Raw genomic sequence first — 19,688 nt, 5'->3', positions numbered from 1 at the left:
AAGCTGCTCTGAACACCTCCACGTTCATGTCATCCCTCAGCCCTCTACGCCTGTTTCTCTAGGGACTAAGAAGTGCATGATGCTTTACTTCCTTGCTTATTTTGAAGTCTGTTCCAGACAGTTCCTATAACCGGTGAGTCCTCCAAGTCATTCATTTTCCTCAGTCCAGCCAAAGCTGAATGTGTGAGCACAAAGAAGCTGAGAGGCCGCCTCCTGCCCAGAGAGAAGCCACCCACAGTCCCAGGTTGGCAGACAAGATGTGAGGGGTGAATTACATTTGTTTTCTTGAGCAAGCCAACAAAGAGTTCCTTTTCTGCAGGTCAGAGTCTGCCTGGCACAGGCCTTCTATTTGGAATGGATCTCTTCTCCTTGTTCCTAAGTGTTCTGGTCTCCTGTCTCGCTCTCATTTCCTCTAACTTTGTCTTGGTAGGATGTGAGTGGGTGTGGGTGATGGTGGTTTTCTCCCCAACCCTAAATGGTTTGCAGTAGATACAGATGGAGGTGGATCCTCTGATTGGTTTTTTCTATATGCTCTGGGTCAGCTTGTACTGCAGGACCATTTGTTAAAGGTTAATCGCATTTTTTTGGCAGGCTGTTTCTGCCCAGGATGTTTATGAGTATATGGAAGATGACTTCTATCCCTGTGATAAAGCAAGTATGAAAGTACAAATGCCCAAATTATTCTGCCTCTCCATGGTGCTAAGAAAAGGTCTCTGCTATGCTCTCTGATTTATTAGGCCAATTTGGCTTGACGTCTGCTTTGTGAGGTGCTAGCTGGCCTGAACCAACAGAAAAGCAGACTCATTCAGCATCATTCTCAGCTAAAGATCTGGAAGTGTAAGGCTGTGTTTCCTCTCCTGTCTTGGGATTTGCTTCTGAGCTCATTGAGGCCCTGACAGGTGCTGACAACCCAAAGGAGAGAGGCTCAGTTGGGTAAAGTAAATAGGATAATCAAAAAATGTGGTTAATAGGGGATGACCTCCATCTAACTGGCTCAGCTACTCCAGGGAAATGAAGCCGACTGCTGTGAACTGGAAGGAAAGACACCGCACAAAATATCCGTCCCCAGGTGCTACTGACAGGGTATGAGCGGGATGTATGAGCGGGATGTGGAGGAGGCTCAGGTGGAGAGAGGGCCCTTCTAATCTTCCTCCAGAGCGCCTGGTCTCTGGGACTGTCTAACAATTTGAACCCCCTATGATTAGAACTATAGTGCTGTTTAGGAAGCCAAAACGAAGGCATATAGGTCGGTCAGTTAATATTTAATTTTAATAATACTTGTTATGTTTGAACAGTCAGCAATGCACAAAGAAAAAATCTTCAGTGAATGTTTACACACTGTGAACACATGCTTTAAATATGCAGTGGAGGAGGAGGGGTGAATTCACAGTTAACAAAGCTAAAAAAAAAATCCTTGTTATAAATTACACAAAGCATATAAAAATATTTCTCTGAATGCATAGATTAAGACTTTAAACTCACCTACCAGCAACTGTGCAGTCTTATTCTACTGCGATACGCAGGAGTCAGTTGACCACAGAGGATTTTATAAAGGAGAAGAGAGACCAGCATAGGGCAGAGACACATCAAACCCACCTCTCACCGGAGACACCAGTCCCTTGCTTGCCTCTGTTGCTAAGCCTAGAACATGCCCTGCAGCTGCTCCTCTGGAGGCCATCTCCCAGCCAGGGGCCTTCACTGCTCCACTTTAATTAATCTGGGTGGCTGAAAGTGTTTTAACCCAAGTAACTTAGACATGAATTAATATTGAATTTATTTCATCTAGGATAGAACCAGACTTAACTTTATCAGTAAACTGTAACTTTTTTAGAAGCAAAGGAAAAAAAGGTTACTACATCTAGTTAAATTCACTTCCGATTGGTTGAAACACAAGGGAGGGGCTGGGTGCCCTGGCTCACACCTGTAATCAGAGCACTTTGGGAGGCCAAGGCAGGTGGATCACTTGAGGCCAGGAGTTCGAGACTGGCCTGGCCAACATGGTGAAACCTTGTCTCTACTAAAATACAGAAATTAGCCAGGCATGGTGGCACATGCTTGCAATCCCAGCTACTTGGGAGGCTCAGGCAGGAGAATCGCTTGAACCCGGGAGGCGGAGGTTTTAATGAGCTGAGATTATGCCACTGCACTTCAGCCTGGGCAACAAAGCGAGATTCCGTCTCAAAAAAACAAAAAACAAAAAACAAAAAAAACACACACAAGGAAGGTTTCTTCTTTAAAGCACTGAAGAGAAAGAGGGTAATAAGTAAACTTCACTCTGCTATGCAAACACTGTACAAGGGTGAGTAAGTCACCAGCAGTAACTGGTGGGATACAATTAAGTCACTAAACAGAGTGATTCCGTGAAGTTAGCCTTGAAAAACATCTCAACCTCATTTCAGCATTTAGGCAGCAGCAGGAGGCCATTATCTTAGCACAACATTCTCTTCCGTTGACATCTTCTGCACGTTCTCACTCAACTGTAGTGTTCTAATAAAATTAAGTTAACACAGTTAGGAAGTTGAGTTTCTTTGGAAACTATAGGCACTATGGGGAAAAAGCTTAAGACAGCAGGGATGCTCTTCCACAGCTGGCTTCAAACCCCTGCTCTCCTGTTTGTCTAAGTGTGCTAGTTCTTATTTCTGAAGTTTAGCTGTTTGTTTCAACAAAACAGTGGCTGCTCTTTTAACATTAATGACACTGAAGGAAAGGAAAAGAATCCTTGAATGCATTCTTTTAAAAAATTCCTATGCCATACTCAAGAGTTTAATCAGGTGTTTTGTTTCTGTTTTTCAGAACAAAGTCTGGTCAACTCATAACTGACTTTGTGAAGTGAATTGGTGGTAGTAGTAAGGGGATCACTAAGATCAAACAATTTGTTTACAAAAGCAACAGATTTCAGAATTGTGTAAAAATCCTAATAGTTTCAAAATAACCTTTATCTTTGATACAAAAATAAAGATGCTAACTCCTTTAGCTCAGTTTCCCACAATAACCTTTAAAATAGCAACAGATTCAGTCTCAAAAATTGCTTTTCATTTGCAGTGGAAAATGAAAGTGGAGAACATGGAACAGCAATATTTGTGCTCTTCTCATAGGATGCGGTTACACACACAGATGACTGGAATCACTTCAGAGTAAAAAAAGTGGGCTGGGTGCAGTGGCTCACACCTGTAATCCCAGCACTTTGGGAGGCCAAGGACGGGAGGATCACTTGAGGCCAGAAGTTTGAGACCAGCCTGGGCCACATAGTGAGACCCTGTCTCTATGGGAGGGGTGGGGATGGGGGGCATTGTAAAAAAGCAGTTGCTCTTTTAGAAGGCATCAGAGAGCCCTCTAGTGACCACGAAGGGGAGTTAATGCAGAGATGACTCGAGAAACAGAGAAGCAGTCATGAGTGTTTACAAAGGAAAAAGTGAGGGAGGGAAAGCTCTTTTGGTTAACAGCATATTTACAATTAGGTAACTGTATTCTTAAATACTTTTAACCTGAGTAACATTTATAAATATGTTATAGGAAACCTCACAGTCACAAGTCACACTAGAATCCATCTGTCCAGTATCTGTGCTTTCCCCAGTCTTCCTCCCTCATAAGTTCCCAATGTCAGGAGAGTTGTGAGCATGCAACACCAAGAAAAACACATCCTGGCCCTTCAGGTGCACTGTCAACAGGAGTGGCTAGAAATAGGCTCCGCTCTCTCTCAGCTTCTGCTTAGACAACTCTCTTACGTTCTGAACATAAAACACACTGGATATAGAACCTTCAGCTTCTGCCTCTCCAGACCACTTCTCAGCTGTTCAAAGCTTTAAGCAATAGGTTTATTGTGCACCAAGAGGCTTGGAAGAGTGGCACCGCTGCTTGGGGGTCAGGGGCTTCCTACCTTGGCAGAATGATGTTAGTATATACTACGCAGTGGCACCAGAGGCCCTCCCGGGCATCCGAGGCATTTAGATCAATGGCTTGTCCTTGGCCCAGAGGTGACACACACTGTCATAATACTCAGTGATAAAAGTCCCTGCTGCATTAGTAAGTCAGTTTTGAAGCTCTCCTGTTATAACAAGGCCTTTCAGTCAGTGTGGATGCAGCATTTCTGAACAGAAAATTATTTTCACTTATCATCAGAACTAGTTCCAGCTCCTGGAAATCTTGGAGTCGAGCAACATCCTTGTCCTAAAACAAAAATACATTAAACAGATTAACAGGAGCCACTTGTCTCCATATGTTTGGTGCACTATATTGATACCAGTATCTTGTCTCATTTCAAAACTTGGAAGAAAAAAAAAAATCCCTGTGGCAGGCTAAGTCAGTGATAGTGCAACTAAGGCCCCAGGCTGATTGGGTTGCAAAGTGGAAGCCCTTAAAAACAGCTCAGCAGCTGCAACAGCATGAGCACACACTGCGAAGGGAGAGGCTATGCAAAGGGAGAGGCAACGCACAGATCAGTTTCCCGGGTGCCCTGAGAAGCCAGAAACCTGATGTTCAAAAACCCAGAGATGTATGAAGGACCACACATGCATCTATGTGGATTTGCTCTGTAACTGAACTTGGTTCTTCACTTGTAAAACAGAAGGCACATCTAGTAGTGTACTAAGTTAATCCTTACAGATCACTAAAGAAACCGAAAATAAGAACACATGAATGATAATTCAGAAAATTATCCCTGGTATCAACTTCCAAAAATGGCACTGTTGGCTGATCTGAATGCGATGGTGTTTCCAACTAGTTTGTAAGAATGTAACTGGCCAAACACCAGTTACAGATGTCTTTGTTCCTTCTCCACTCCACTGTTTCACTTGACTTGCCAAAAAAAAAAAAAAGCCAGCGTCTCTATAGACTTAGTAGAAGGAAATGATTACATTTGGAAAATCATTCTTTGCTCCTTTTCTATTCTCTGTTTATTTCCTCAACTAACTCATATAACCAAGGAGGGAGCTAGGTATTTTCCAAATGCAAAAAGCAGCCATTCATGCTTAACAGACTTTTCTTACCTTTCTTAACAGAGTGTTGGGTAACTTTCTGATCTTCTCCACTTGATCTGGATTAACACCCAGCTCACAGCAACACACTCTGAGCAACTCTTGGTAGGTGAGCTCCTGTCGGTCCAGTTCAATTTCAATGAAATCATTTTCTCGAAGAGATGGGTTCTGAATTCTCACCTTGAGTACCAGCTCTAGAAAAAAAAGGAGAAATGTTAATGAATAGTTCTGGCACAGCACAGCCCGTTATTTAAGATATTTTCCAGAAGATGGTTACACTTAATCATGCCAAAGGTCTGTGCATGATTAACAGACCTGTTTGATGGGAAAACCAAGTGTAACAAGCAGGGTTTGCTCAGGCCCAGTTCTGGCTCTGCTGGAGCAGTTTCCTGCATTGTTGTCCATACTTTTAGGCTGTGGTTCACAAAGTAAGAGCAAGGCAGGGGCAGCCATTCCAGCTGTGTAGAAGGATAATTTACTTCTGCCACTGGAGCTAAGGAGGCAAAGTCTTAAGAACAGGTTTGGGTATCAAACTATACATGAACAGGGGAAGGGGGAAGAAGGTTGGAAAGAAGGCATGGGCAGGATGTGAGTTACCCTAAAAAGATTGAACAATTATGGACCTAAAGGTATTTGTAAAATATGAAACTCCTTGCAAAAAAGACAGTAAAAGAGCCAAATGACAAGCGACTAATAAAAGCTAAAGTATAACTTGATGTGAATGTGGCACCTTCATGAGGAAGGGGTCTTATTATTCACAGGTCTTGGAACTAAGCAATCTGCTCCTTTATTCTGAACCTGGCTGCCAAGACAGCCCAAGTCAAGCACCCTGGACATTTGGCAGTTCTGCTTTGTTCCCTGTATATGAATCCCTTGTGGCACCCCAGGTCACTGTTAGCACCTATAGTAGTAACTCCTCAAAAACAGGAAGTGAGAGAGTTACTTCTAGGAAAAAAGGAAAAGTAAGACTAGCTGTACCCTATGGTATTTGACTGGATTTGGAAGAATCAGGATGAACTTGTGGTTTTTAATATTCTCAAAAAGATATACACTGATAGAGAAATATGGATATCTTTCCTGGCTATGTCCTCTCAGCAGGCCTAGAAGAAATGATATACCTGTAGCAATGAGGACACCTAGTGCCCACATCCTGGTGTCTAAATACCATTCTTGGTGGGCCCAAGTGGGAGGCAAATTTGCTGTGTGTCCTAAATACCATTCTCCACCAAAAAGAACCAGGGCTTCTTGGAGAAATGACTGACTCCAGGGTGGGAGGAGGAAAAGTTATGCTATGAGCCTGGAACATCTTGCTGCACCAGAAAGTAAGGCAGTGCTCCAAGAACAATGAAGACACCTGCAAGGGACATAAGAACCAGCTTGAAGGGGCTCCCACTGGCCAAATCTGGGATAACATGAATAATTGAAAATTGATAGTAACAGATTATAACCCACTGAATAAATACAGATATATGTGTCAATACTGATATTAATGAAGGAAAAGGGAAAGCCCTTCTTTACAGTAAAATACCAACTAATAAGTAGAGAAAGAATGATTGAAAATCATATCCCACAAAAATAATTGGCCTGGACTCTTCAAAAAGATCAAGATCAAAAATGATAAAGGGTAAAGATTCCAGATTAAAGGAAACTAAAACGACATGATAACTACAGGCAACGTACGATCCTGGGCAGGGCGCAGGGGGCAGAGGAGTACAGAGAGTCCAGATAGATATCAATAGTACAGATAGTACTATTTCTGTAATAGTACAGACAGTATGTATAATAGATGACGGAATACAAAAGGCATTGGTTGAGACAATTGACAAAATTTAAACATGGACTATGGATTACAGAACAGCATTACCTCAAGATTACATTTCTCAAATTTGGTCATTTGTACTGTAATTACATAAGAGAATACCTGGCTGGGTGCGGTGATTCACACCTATAATCACAGCACTTTGGGAGGCTGAGGGAGGCGGATCACTTAAGGTCAGGAGTTTGAGACCAGCCTGGCCAACATGGTGAAACCCCATCTCTACTAAAAAAAAAAAAAATATTAGCCAGGTGTAGTGGTATGCTCCCATAATCCCAGCTACTTGGTAGGCTGAGGCAGAAGAATTGCTTGAACCTGGGAGGTGGAGGTTGCAGTGAGCCAAGATCACACCACTGCACTCCAGCCTGGGTGACAGGGTGAAACTACGTCTCAAAAATAAATAAATAAATAAAAGAGAATATCCTTGTTCTTAGGAAAGATATAATGGAAAGAATACTGAAGGGTATCAGGGTAAAAGGGCAAAAGGTAAACAATTTGTGAATTTGAGTAAAGGGAGTTCCTTATACTAGTCATGTAACATTTCTGTAATTATACCCAAAATACCTCATTAAATCCCACCTCTCGGGACACCAACTCCCCTGTTGCAGAGGCTGTTTGCTGATGAGGGGTTACCTTGCATATTAAATGGAAATGCTCCAGTGAAGAAAAATGGCTGGAATGCTGGCGCTGGTCCTGCATATGCCCCATTTTGAGGCTCCAGAGACACTGGTGGCTTGGACGGGACAGAAGAAAACAGGGAGCGGCTCTGACTCACTGGTGGCTGACAAACAGGACCTGGTTTTGTGCTTTCTGCTGTTCTGAGTATGGCAGAGGGGGCCGACACATCACCATTCTGAACTAGTGCCAAAGAGGTGTGGTCCCGGGGAAAGGCCCCTAACAGGGGAGGTTCCCCAGGGGGAAGCAATGGAGGTGAGCCATCTGCAGGGGGTGATGCAGGGGGTGTGGAGGGACCCCCATTCTGCATCGGGGCTGAATCCTCTGCTGTGGGTGTGTAGATAAAAGGGAAGGCTGGGTTGGCCAAATAGTTGGGAACAAAGGGCAGTTCTGACTCCTTCTTCAGCTGGGGGAGGTTGTCATCGTCATCATCTTCTTCTTCCACTTAAAAAGAAGAAAACAGAACATTTACACAGTCCTTTCAAAATTACCAAAAAAAGGTGTCTTTTGGAAGTGGTGTCTTTTGGTATGTGACATTGTTCAGTGCTTACTGCCTCTGCAGGTCAGAAGAAAAAAGAATATTTCATTAGGTTTATGATTACCATGTTCACCATTATCTTAAATTTTACAAATAAAAAAATAAAACCTTACAATGCTGACCTCCCCAGAAACAACCTGGAATTACTACCTTGGCATAGTAATTTGCTTTTAGAAATAGAACAGTTGCTGGGAGCAGTGTCTCACACCTGCAATCCCAGCACTTTGGGAGGCCGAGGTGGGCGGATCACCTGAGGTCGGGAGTTCGAGATCAGCCTGACCAACATGGTGAAACCCCGTCTCTAATAAAAATACAAAATTAGCTGGATGTGATGGCACATGCCTGTAATCCTAGCTACTCGGGAGGCTGACGCAGGAGAATCGCTTGAACCTGGGAGGCAGAGGTTGTGGTGAGCCGACATCATGCCACTGCACTCTAGCCTGGGCAACAAGAGCTAAACTCTGTCTCAAAAAAAAAAAGAAGAAAGAAAAAAAATAGAACAGTTGTTTGACCAGCATTAAGAATGTAGCCAATAATACCACAAGTCTTCAATGAGTCTAACGAAATCAAAAGTTCCCCCCAAACACAGACTCACCTCCCATAATCTTCCTGATTTCTCTCCTTGATGTTAACTGGACTGGCATTTCTCCTTTTGTGGTAAGAATTTCTTTGTCAGCTCCTGATTTTAACAGGTAAGAGACCACCTGACCATGGTTTCGTTTACATGCCCAGTGTAAACAAGTCCTGTTCCAAAGAAAAGAATGATTGAAAAAGAGGAGAGGTGATTTGGGATTTCAGATTCTAAACATTAGTAAATAATGTATATACAAGCCTGTTAGAGTTCAGCTAGAACCAGGTAACCGGGCTGGTAATCTCAACTTTTCACAAAGAAGATGATCAAAATATTTAATATGCTTAAATTTTGTTTTTAAATCTCATTTCTGGTTCCTGAGAAAAACTAACTTAACCTAGGAGTTTTAATTTCAATAGCCTCCAGGAGGGAAGCTCACTGGCTGGCTAACTCCAATGGTAACGTGGAGTATACTCTATGAGTATCGTTCATTAGATCATCTCAGTCTCTGAAACATATTTTTATATTGCTATATTCCTTTTCAGGGACTATGGAAACTCACTTCATATGCCACCTGAAGATTCAATATTATCAGGCTAATAACCATCTCCTATCAGCAGCTTGCTCTGTCACTTAAATTATTATTATGACAGCAGATATTCTTGTCTGAATCCCAGTTGCTCACTTTCTTTTTCCTTCTTACTTTTCTTTCCTTAACACACACACAAAGGATTTCCAAATTTCCATTTTTAAAAAGTTAGCTTCTTTAGTTCTCTCCAGAAGGCTACAAACATATCCTCATCTGCGTAAACATAAGGCATTGCACATATACTTTAATTCCTGAGGTACTTAAAAAAATATATATCAACAACCAAAATTCTTCAAGAACAGGCTCTTCTAACATATCAGACTCATTTAAGTAAAACTAATCACTCAATATTGTACACAGAGGAAGCAATTCTGTACACTCTGAAGGGCTACTATTTTCATACTATACAGAAACATATTTAGCATGCAGGCGAAACTCCATCTTAACAGAAATGAAAGATTCAGAGCAACTAAATCCATCCCTAGGTGCCAAAGCTGAATGTATATTATGGAAGGAAAATACTTCTCGCTCCTGTGTTTTGAAATGTCTTCTTTCGGCCGGGCGCCGGTGGCTCACGCCTGTAATCCCTGCACTTTGGGAGGCCGAGGCGGGCGGATCACGAGGTCAGGAGATCGAGACCATCCTGGCTAACACGGTGAAACCCCGTCTCTACTAAAATACAAAAAATTAGCTGGGCACGGTGGCGGGCGCCTGTAGTCCCAGCTACTCGGGAGGCCGAGGCAGGAGAATGGCACGAACCCGGGAGCGGAACTTGCAGTGAGCCGAGATGGTGCCACTGCACTCCAGCCTGGGCGACAGAGTGAAGACTCTGCCTCAAAAAAAAAAAAAAAAAAAAAAAAAAAAGAAATGTCTTCTTTCACTAACTCTCTAATTGAACTGAGATAAATATCTTCAGAGCTCTTATAGCCAAATACAGAAATGAAGCTTGGAACAAATGTTCAATAGTGAAGGTTAGTTCACTAACCTGGGAAGTATAATTATCTGGAAAGTTTATGTGGTTCTAGGAAAAAGCTGATTTGCCCTGGGCTTAGCATTAGTAACTCACAGAAAGTTAGCATGTCTGGCTGGCTGGGAGCAATTCCACTGATGTCTCAGAGTGACATTCTACATTATGGTTCATTAGAATTAGATTATCCAGGTTCCTTTAAGGTGTATTTCATGATGCAATGACAAAATTATTACTAATTTGGGAAAAGTAAGAGTCTTGTTAAGTTTGGGAGAAAAGAGTCTTGATCAAGCTCCCTGAAGGCAAGGAAGTATTTGCTTGGCACATATACATCTTAGTTAATATTTACTGAATGGGCCAGGCACAGTGGCTCACACCTGTAATCTCAGCACTTAGGGAGGCCAAGGCAGGCAGATCACTTGAGGTCAGGAGTTTGACACCAGCCTGCCCAACAGGGTGAAACCCCGTCTCTACTAAAAATCCAAAAATTAGCGTGACGGTGCACGTCTGTAATCCCAGCTACTGGGGAGGCTGAGGCAGGAGAATTGCTTGAACCCAGGAGGCAGAGACTGCAGTGAGCCAAGATTGCGCCACTGCACTCCAGCCTGGGCAACACAGCAAGACTCTGTCTCAAAAAAAAAAAAAAAAAATGTACCGAATGAGTAAACTAAGGATAGGGTGGACCTTGCTTGAAGTAGAAGGATCTAATCTATCCTTGATTCTGGGCAAACTGCAGCCTTGAGTGTGTTTGTGTGTGGACGTCTGTGGCATAGGCTTAAAAAGTGAGCAATTATAATGGTAAGTGAGCCCTCAAAAATGAATGAAGCATGATGAGAAAAAGATGCTCCCTTTTGGAAATAAAATGCTCACTTGCTAGTAGTAGATCACTTGTTCATGGCAAGCTTGAGCGTAAAGGAGGTAATTTACTACCAGTGGGTCTGAGAGACTCTGGGACAAACCAACTTGCTAAACTACCACCCATGTAAAGCAGTGTTAAGTCAACATAGCATGGCCCCCACAGCCCTGTGCCTTAGTCATCATCATTTACAGTCCAGAGCTGTGTGGCTCTGGGCAGCCATAACTCAGAGTCCCTGCAGCCAGGTAATATTTTCAAGTTCTTCATGAAGCATTATCCTTGGTCCTTAAAACCAAGGGGTATGCATGACACTTGAATTACAACTGATGTGGGGGAATGACTAGTGATCAATCTAATTGATAGATTACTCTATCTTTGAACTTCAACTCCTTAAGCTTTATATTTGCAGTCAGAATATCTTATTAGTGTCAGAAACTATTTCAGACCTGAGGTATTGGGTGTCATTCATCAACCGGGCATCACTCACTGGTGCTGAAATTGTGGTTACTGATCAACTAAGAATTGAAAGCAGTCACCATTCTGCTTGGCAATGCAAGAGAGTACGTTTTTTGAGGGTAACCTTATTTTCCATTACCCAGCACATTGCTTCATAATAAGAAAATAACAACAATAGCTAACACAGGTATAACACTTCACATGTTGGACATTGTTCTAAAGGCATTACATGTATTAACTTATTTAATCCTCTAAACCCATGAGGTAATACTATTGTCAATATTCCCCCCATTTTACAGAAGAGGAAACAGACATCAGCAAATAAATAAGCAAAGCATGTAGTACGCTAGGTGGTGATGAAGTGTGACAGCAATAGTAAAGCAGGGAAAGGCATTAGGGAATGCCAGAGGTTGTGCAACTTTAAATTGAGGGCCCAGGAAAAGCCTTGCCAAGAAGGTGACATCTAAACTAAAATCTGAAGGCGGTGAGGAAGCAAATCATGTGATATCTAGAGGGAAAGCATTTAAGAGAGTGGGACGACAAAAAAACGCAAAGATCTTGAATCAGGACTTCTGGTATTCCAGGGAAAGCAAGGAGGCCAGGGGAAAAAGGTAAGCAGAAGGGCAAATCCCATGAGATTAGCACAGAGGTAAGGAGGGAAGATGTGGGAACAGGCAGTAGAAATTGTAGGACCCTGTAGGCTTTTACTGAGTGAGATAGGAGCCATTTTTGAGAAGAGTGAAATGATCTGACTTATGTTTTAAGTTAGGATCCCTCTGACCACTGTGTTAGTTAAGAAGACTGTTTAATATAAGCTGAGGAGCAAGGACACTAGCTAGGAAGCTACCGCAATAATCCAGGCGAGAGAAACAATGGTGTACCAGAGGCGTAGTAGTAGGGTTAGTGAGAAGTAGTCAGATTCTGACTGTATCTGAAGGTGAAGCTCATAGAATTGGCTGACCGGATGTCAGCTGTGAAAGACAGGAGGCAAGCAGGAGGCAAGCAGGGTGCCAAGCGTTCTGGCCTGAGCACCCCTGAGAGGCTGAGGACTCAGAGGAGCAGGCTTGAGGTGGAAGAGGGATGAGGTGAGACTTGGAATTCAATCTTGGATATGTTGAATTTGACAGGCCTATTAGACAATTCCTCCAATTAAATCTACAAGAGGACGGGCGCCGTGGCTCACACCTATAATCCCAGCACTTTGGGAAGCCAAGGCGGGCGGATCACCTGAGGTCAGGAGTTCGAGACCAGCTTGGCTAACATGGTGAAACCCCATTTCCACTAAAAATACAAAAAATTAGCCAGGCGTGGTGGCACACACCTGTAATCCCAGTTACTCGGGAGGATGAGGCAGGAGAATCACTTGAACCCGGGAGGCGGAGGGTGCAGTGAGCCAAAATCACGCATTGCAGTCCAGCCTGGGGGAGAAGAGTGAAACTCCATCTCAAAAAAAAAAAAACACAAAACCTATAAGAAGCCTCTTCAGGCTACCTCAGCTTCACTTTACTGAACACATACTATGGGGCAGACATTGTGTTTAGGAGGGTAGGTCTGGAATCAGATACCAGGTTCGTTTTCTGGCTCCATTAGTTACTGTCAATCCCATGACCTTGGGAAGGGGCACTGTGCAAAGTGAGGAAATGACTTACTCTTTCTGGGCCTCAGTTTCTTCATCTGTAAATGGAGAGAACAGTAACTATGTCCCCAGGTAGTGGTGAACAAGCTAACGCACGTAAAACACTTAGAACCCCATCTGTGCTGGCCAGGCGCAGGGGCTCACGCCTGTAATCCCAGCACTTTGGCAGGCTGAGGCGGGCTGATCACAAGGTCAGCAGATGGAGAACATCCTGGCTAACCGGGTGAAAACCCATCTCTACTAAAAATACAAAAAATTAGCAGGGCGTGGTGGCAGATGCCTGTAGTCCCAGCTACTTGGGAGGCTAAGGCAGGAGAATGGCATGAACCCAGGAGGTGGAGCTTGCAGTGAGCCGAGATGGCGCCACTGCACTCCAGCCTGGGTGAGAGTGCAAGACTCCGTCTCCCAAAAAAAAAAAAAAAAAAAAAAAGGACCCTATCTGTGCTACAAAGCAAGTTCAACAAATGTTATCTATTTATTTTATGCTTCATCTCATTAAGGGCTCACAATACTCTTCTGGAACAAGTAGAAAATGAAGCAATGGGCAAAGTCCCGTCTAGGCAGGAATGGAGAAGACCCTGCAGGAAAGACCAGGCTTCTTCTACACAACACCGCCTCCCAGTGCTAAAACGATAATTCACAGCTTTGAACCAGAGCAATGCTCAGAAAAGATACATACACAACAGCAAGTTTGCAAACACCTGTAAACAAAACAGAACAAAAACGTAGTATCCTCTGTTTCCTGGCTTTCTGGTCAGCTATCCAGGCTGCTTTCTTTAGGGAAATTAGGTAGACAATTTTTTTTTTTGAGACTGGGGTCTCGCTATGTTGCCCAGGCTGGTCTCAAACTTATGGGCTCCAGTGATCCTCCTGCCTTGGCCTCCCAAAGTGCTGGGATTATAGGCATGAGCCACCAGGTCCCGCCAGGTAGACAGACTTTTTTTTTTTTTTTTTTGAGACAAAGTCTCGTTCTGTAGCCAGGCTGGAGTGCAGTGGTGTGATCTTGGCTCACTGCAACCTCCCACTCCCTGGTTCAAGTGATTCTCCTGCCGCAGCATCCCAAGCAGCTGGGATTACAGGCACGTGCCACCACCTCCAGATAATTTTTGTAGTTTTAGTAGAGACGGGGTTTCACCATGTTGGCCAGAATGGTCTCGAACTCCTGACCTTGTGATCTGCCCACCTCGGCCTCCCAAAGTGCTGGGATTACAGGCGTGAGCCACCACGCCAGGCCCAGGTAGATAGACTTTTGAGACAGTCTGGAAACCATGGTTCTGATACTATCACATTAACAGTTATGTGGCCTAGGGCAAGTTATTCTCTGGGGTTGATCCTCTCTCCATTGCCCCTTTCAGTTCCAAGATGGATGATTCCACTTAAAAAAAAAAATGTAAATTCACTTTTTTTTGTTGTTGTTGAGATGGAGTCTTACTCTGTTGCCCAGGCTGGAGTGCAATGGTGCAATCTCAGCTCACTGCAACCTCCATCTCCCAGGTTCAAGTGATTCTCCTGCCTCAGCCTCCCAAGTAGCTGAGACTACAGGTGCGCACCACCACGCCCAGCTAATTTCTGTACTTTAGTAGAGACAGGGTTTCACCATGTTGGCCATGATGGTCTCGGTCTCCTGACCTCCTCATCCGCCCACCTCAGCCTCCCAAAGTGCAACTCACTTCAACTCTAAGCTAGCAAAATAGTCTGGCTAAGCATTACTGAATCAAAATTTTAAATTTTAAATACAGAGGGTGGAATAATGCCACATTCAGTAACTTAAGTTTTGACCACCAGCAACATCTTAAGATAAGACTCCTTATTTAATTGGGAAGAATTCAATCTGCAGGCAGACATCTAAAGTCTTGGATGACATTCTGTATTTGAAATTGTAATAAGAAAACAGGCCGGGTACGGTAGGCTCACATCTGTAATCCCAGCACTTTGGGAGGCCGAGGCAGGTGGATCACTTGAGGCCTGGAGTTTGAGACCAACCTGGCCCCATCTCTACTAAAAATACCACACACACACAAAAAAATTTGCTGGGTGTGGTGGCGCCCGCCTGTATTCCCAGCTGTTTGGGAGGCTGTGGCAGGAGTGTCACCTGAGCAGGGGAGGTAGAAGTTGCAGTGAGCCGAGACTGTGCCCTTGCACTCCAACTTGGGCGACAGGGCAAGTCCTGTCTCAAAAAAAAAAAAAAAAAAAAAAAAAAGAAAAGAAAAAAAGAAAAAGAAAAAGAAAGAAAACATTGGACAGGATAAACAAATGAGTCTTCCCTCAAACAGGCAACTGTAGGCAGCAGCCGCAATTCGGTTGCAGTGAAACAAAAGAGAAGCAGAATGGTGATGCAAATGTGTGTTGTTGTTGTTGTTGTTGTTTTTCCTGGTCTTGGCTAAGGAAATCGTGCTAGTTTATAAAATTCGTATTTGATCAGTTGCTTATGCTTTTAGCTCTGCAAGATGTGTTCTCCAGAAGCACCTACGGCAAATTAACTCAACACTCGAATTGGGGTGAGCTCCAACGCTTAGTCGCTGAGAATCACAGCCTCCAGCACCGCTCTGACCAAGTGAGCCGGGGGCGCGGGGGAAGGGTGTAGGGCACCAGAGTCCCAGCGGGCGCTGCCCCGAGTGGACCACGTGGGCCTGGATTTGGGCAGGACGCGCTCCTGACCGCACGAGGCATGGGGGCCAGGGCTGGCCTCAAGAGGGCACAATCTCGGAGGCCCGAGGTGGCAGGCCTCGCCGTAGCCCCGGCGTCCGGGGACAGCGCTGGGCCCAGGTCACGACTGACTGCCCCACGCCTCGGACCGGCTGCCCTGACCCTAGGCCTCCCCCGCTCCCCACTTACCAGCCGTTGACCTCATTTTGGGAGTTCACATCCACCCCGCTCTCCACCAGTTTCTGCACCTCCCGAATGTCCCCTAAGGCCGCGGCCTCCCGCAGCCTCTCCTGCTGCTCCTTCTGCTCTAGGAGGGCGTTCATCTTCCCCTCAGCCCCAGGCCCCCGCCCAGGCCCGCCTGCCCCGCCCCGCCCGGGGCCTGTCAGCGCCGCCGCCGTCGCCGCGGCCCGCTCCCGGCCATGGGGAGGGAGCGTGGAGCTCGCCCACCCTGTTTGCGCCGCTGCCCGCGCCCGTCCCGGGACTTCCGCTCCCTCCCGCAGGCCGCCCCAGCAGCTCCGGGCCCGCAGGCCCAGGCCTCCTCCCCGGCCGCGCCTCCCGAAGGCCGGCTCCGGGGGACCCTATTCAGTGTGACAACCCTGACCCAGATATTTTCCGTTCCGACCCAGGGCTCCGGCGCCCAGGCTGGCTGTTTATGTAACTACTGCACAATATTATCTGCCATGATTCATTGACTATTTTTAGACCTCCCCACCCCGCAGTTTCAAGGGAGGAGGACAAGGCACATGAAAAGAGAAAAAAGCATAGTTGAGAGCCAGAAAAGCCTTATCCTCTGGTGCAGGCTGTTTACCAGGCATCCAAAATAATTGGTGGGTTCTTTTTGTTGGGATTTGGGGGTTTTTTGTTGTTTATTTTCTCCCTGTTTGGTTGGCTCCTTTTCCGTATCTTGCCCAGCAGGATGGGGAAATGGGCTGAAAACGATCCTACTATAATACGCGCATTATTACAGAGATAGATTACACTCTTCTTTTTGACAGTGCTTGGGGACAATTCAGTTAGAATATTTAATACAACTGTTGTTGTTTTACATCTCATTTTAGACAGGATTTCTTCTAACCTGGCTTTCAGGAAAAATATTTATATTGTGCTCACAGTTTATGAACTGTAATTACTGCTTACAGATTGTAATTAGTTACTCTTCATGAAGGCCGTATAAGGAGAAAAGAAAGGAAAAACATTAAAGAGGCTTTGGAGGTGTCCTGGTCCTGATTCCAAGTGCTCTGGGAAGAGCTGTGGTGTACATGTAAACAGCATTTTGCTTGACATCTTGCCCGCTCTATCTAATGAGGCTCAGAGCCTCAGTTGGCACTGTTTTATACCCAGTGGGAGAAAAAGGAAATATTGTTTTGCTGAGCCCAGGTGCCCCAAAGAGATCCTCTGATGTGGCACAGGATGGAACTTTGCAGATGGGGTCAGGATTAAGGAAATAGCCCTGGGGAGGAAGGGAGGAAGGCCTGAACAGGGAGAGATGAAATAGGAAGGGATAAATTTAGGCACGGAGTTTTCATTTCCGTCTCTTGGGACTGCTAGGATCTGCACAGCAAGCATTTTTCCTGCTACAGTTTAAGAAAAACCAATGTCTGTTTGTTTAGTATGATACAGTAATTTACACAGTATGCAGTGCACGCCAGGTGGTGCTGAATATAAACTGCACACTGAAATTGACCCCCACGGCAAATTGTAACCCTGCTTGAGCTTACATTTTCATTTGTTCCCCCAACTTAAATTTTAATTCTCACATCCAGCATGATACTCCATCTGAAAGTGATGTGTATGGCACTGGAATGGAGTCCTCAACACAATTTGAGTGACATGGAAGTAGGTAGTGGTGTGTTGTTTTTGTTTGTTTGTTTGTTTCTGAGACAGAGTCTCACTCTGTTGCCCAGGCTGGAGTGCAGTGGCGCGATCTCGGCTCACTGCAACCTCTACGTCCAGGTTCAGGCGATTCTCCTGCCTCAGACTCCCGAGCAGCTGGGATTACAGGCCTTTGCTACCATGCTCGGCTAATTTTTGTATTTTTAATAGAGATGGGGTTTCACCATGTTGGCCAGACTGGTCTCGAGCTCCTGACCTCATGTGATCCATCAGCCTCAGCCTCCCAAAATGCCGCAATTACAGGTATGAGCCACCGCGCCTGGCCGGTTTTTTTTTTTTTTTTTTTTTTTTTTTTTGGTGGTGGTTGTTTTTTCTTATTAATGCAGTTTAAAAATTTGTTCGTGACTACACCCCAAAGACTATGAGTTCTCTTTATGAGAGTTTGTCAAATGTCCCTTCCTTAAAAGGATTATAGCATGTACCCTACACAACTGCTGTATCCATGAATATTAGTAGATCTTCTTAAACGCAACCTCTACTTACTCTGAGTTCAGTCTTCTGTTTATTATCTTCAGATAAAAAAAATTTTTTTTTTATCCACAAACAAAACTTCTGATTCTGGATATAACTGAATGTAACCTGCTGGCTGTTCTATTACTACGTCCATTTATCTCTACTCTGTCTTGTCTCTAGGGAACTACCTAATTCACTGAACTGTATTAAGCATGTACTGTTTGCCAGGCACTGTTCTAGTCACTGAGGATGCTGCTGCAAATGAATCAGAGTCCTTGACTTCGAAGAAAAGTTTATCAGGGGAGACAAGGCCAACAATAGAATGTGCTATGCATTACAATAGAAACAACGTAGCATAATGGTAGTGAGCATGGAGATAGACGCCAGACTGCCTGGGTTTGTATGCCAGCTTTGCCACTCATGTAATCTTGGATGAGTTACTCAACTTTCCCGTGCCTCAAATTCTGCACCTGCGAAATAGGAATAATAGTAGCACCCACCTTGCAGGATTGTTGTATGAATTGAATGGATGGATATGTGCAAAGCCTAGACATCTTAAACATTCATTGGATCATAGGTGGGTTACAACAAGATTTACGTTAGGGAAACTTAACCTGGCAGAGTGGGAGGGCAGTGGTGGTCAGGAAACAAGGATAATGTTCGGGTTTCTGGCTGATTAGATGGTGGTGTGATTTATTGAGATTTGAGACAAAGGATGTTGAGAAGGTTTGAGGTTTGGTCATGAATTCACTTTTGCATCTGTTGACTTGAGCTTTCCGAGGACCTTTTAATTACTACTACTCTTTACTATCTGCTACTATCAACTCATTGCCAGGCACTGCAGGAACTGCTGTACGTGGATTATCTCATTTAATCCTCACAACAACCCCTCTGTAAAACAGGACCATCATTATTATCTGAGGCTCAGCGAGGTAATTAACTTGCCCCAATGCTGGCCAGGCGCAGTGGCTCACACCTGTAATCATAGCATTTTGGGAGGCTGAGGCGGGCAGATCACCTGAGGTCAGGAGTTTGAGACCAGCGTGGCCAACATGGCAATATCCCGTCTCTACTAAAAACACAAAAATTAGCTGGGCCTGGTGGCAGGTGCCTGTAATCTCAGCTACTCAGGAGGCTGAGGCAGGGAAATCGCTTGAACCCAGGAGGCGGAGGTTTCAGTGAGCCGAGATCATGCCATTGCACTCCAGCCTGGGCAACAGAGTGAGACTCCTTCTCAAAAACAAACAAACAAACTTGCCCAATGCTATACATGGTAGTTTGTGATGGAGCAAGGCTTTGAACTCAAGTTCAACTTCTGAGCCTGTGCTTTCTCTTCTGATTTTCATTTAAATGTTCAGTAAACCAGTAAACAGTTATGTGAATGGGTATTGCATTTAGGAAGGAGATCTGGGCTGGTGGTTTGTATTTTGGCAGTCAGCAAAGGGTGCTAACTGAAGTCACGGAAATAGAAGAGATAGCCCCAAGGGAGTCTGTGTGAGTGCTGAGAGAAGACTGCTGCTGGGCGTGGTGGCTCACACCTATAATCCCAGCACTTTGGGAGGTGGAGGAGGGTGGATCATCTGAGGTCAGGAGTTCAAGACCAGTCTGGCCAACACAGC

General features: G+C 44.7%; 1 protein-coding gene across 1 annotated transcript; it reads right to left on the bottom strand.

The window, feature by feature from the left end:
- Positions 1–1,243: 1,243 nt before the first annotated feature.
- ANKRD40 (ankyrin repeat domain 40) lies at positions 1,244–16,306 on the bottom strand. The gene is made up of 5 exons (XM_008011474.3): positions 15,913–16,306; positions 8,598–8,746; positions 7,423–7,908; positions 4,986–5,167; positions 1,244–4,167 (listed from the first exon to the last, which is right to left on the bottom strand). The coding sequence occupies exons 1-5, from the start codon at positions 16,044–16,046 to the stop codon at positions 4,021–4,023; spliced, it is 1,098 nt and encodes a 365-aa protein (XP_008009665.1). The 5' UTR covers positions 16,047–16,306; the 3' UTR covers positions 1,244–4,020.
- Positions 16,307–19,688: the final 3,382 nt, after the last annotated feature.

Source organism: Chlorocebus sabaeus, chromosome 16 (genome assembly GCF_047675955.1).
Source record: "Chlorocebus sabaeus isolate Y175 chromosome 16, mChlSab1.0.hap1, whole genome shotgun sequence".
Taxonomy (NCBI): domain Eukaryota; kingdom Metazoa; phylum Chordata; class Mammalia; order Primates; family Cercopithecidae; genus Chlorocebus; species Chlorocebus sabaeus.
Note: the sequence above shows the minus strand (reverse complement) of the source record. Positions and strands in the feature narration are given on the sequence as shown.

Bases quoted from the DNA above. Each gene is read 5' to 3' on its own strand.
- ANKRD40 (XM_008011474.3), bottom strand. From the start codon at position 16,046: ATGAACGCCCTCCTAGAGCAGAAGGAGCAGCAGGAGAGGCTGCGGGAG. The intron at 7,909-8,597 runs GTGAGTCTGTGT...CTTCTTTTTAAG, and splicing joins AATCAGGAAGATTATGGGAG to TGGAAGAAGAAGATGATGAC. The intron at 5,168-7,422 runs GTAACCCCTCAT...TTTTTTTTCTAG, and splicing joins ATTTCCATTTAATATGCAAG to AGCTGGTACTCAAGGTGAGA.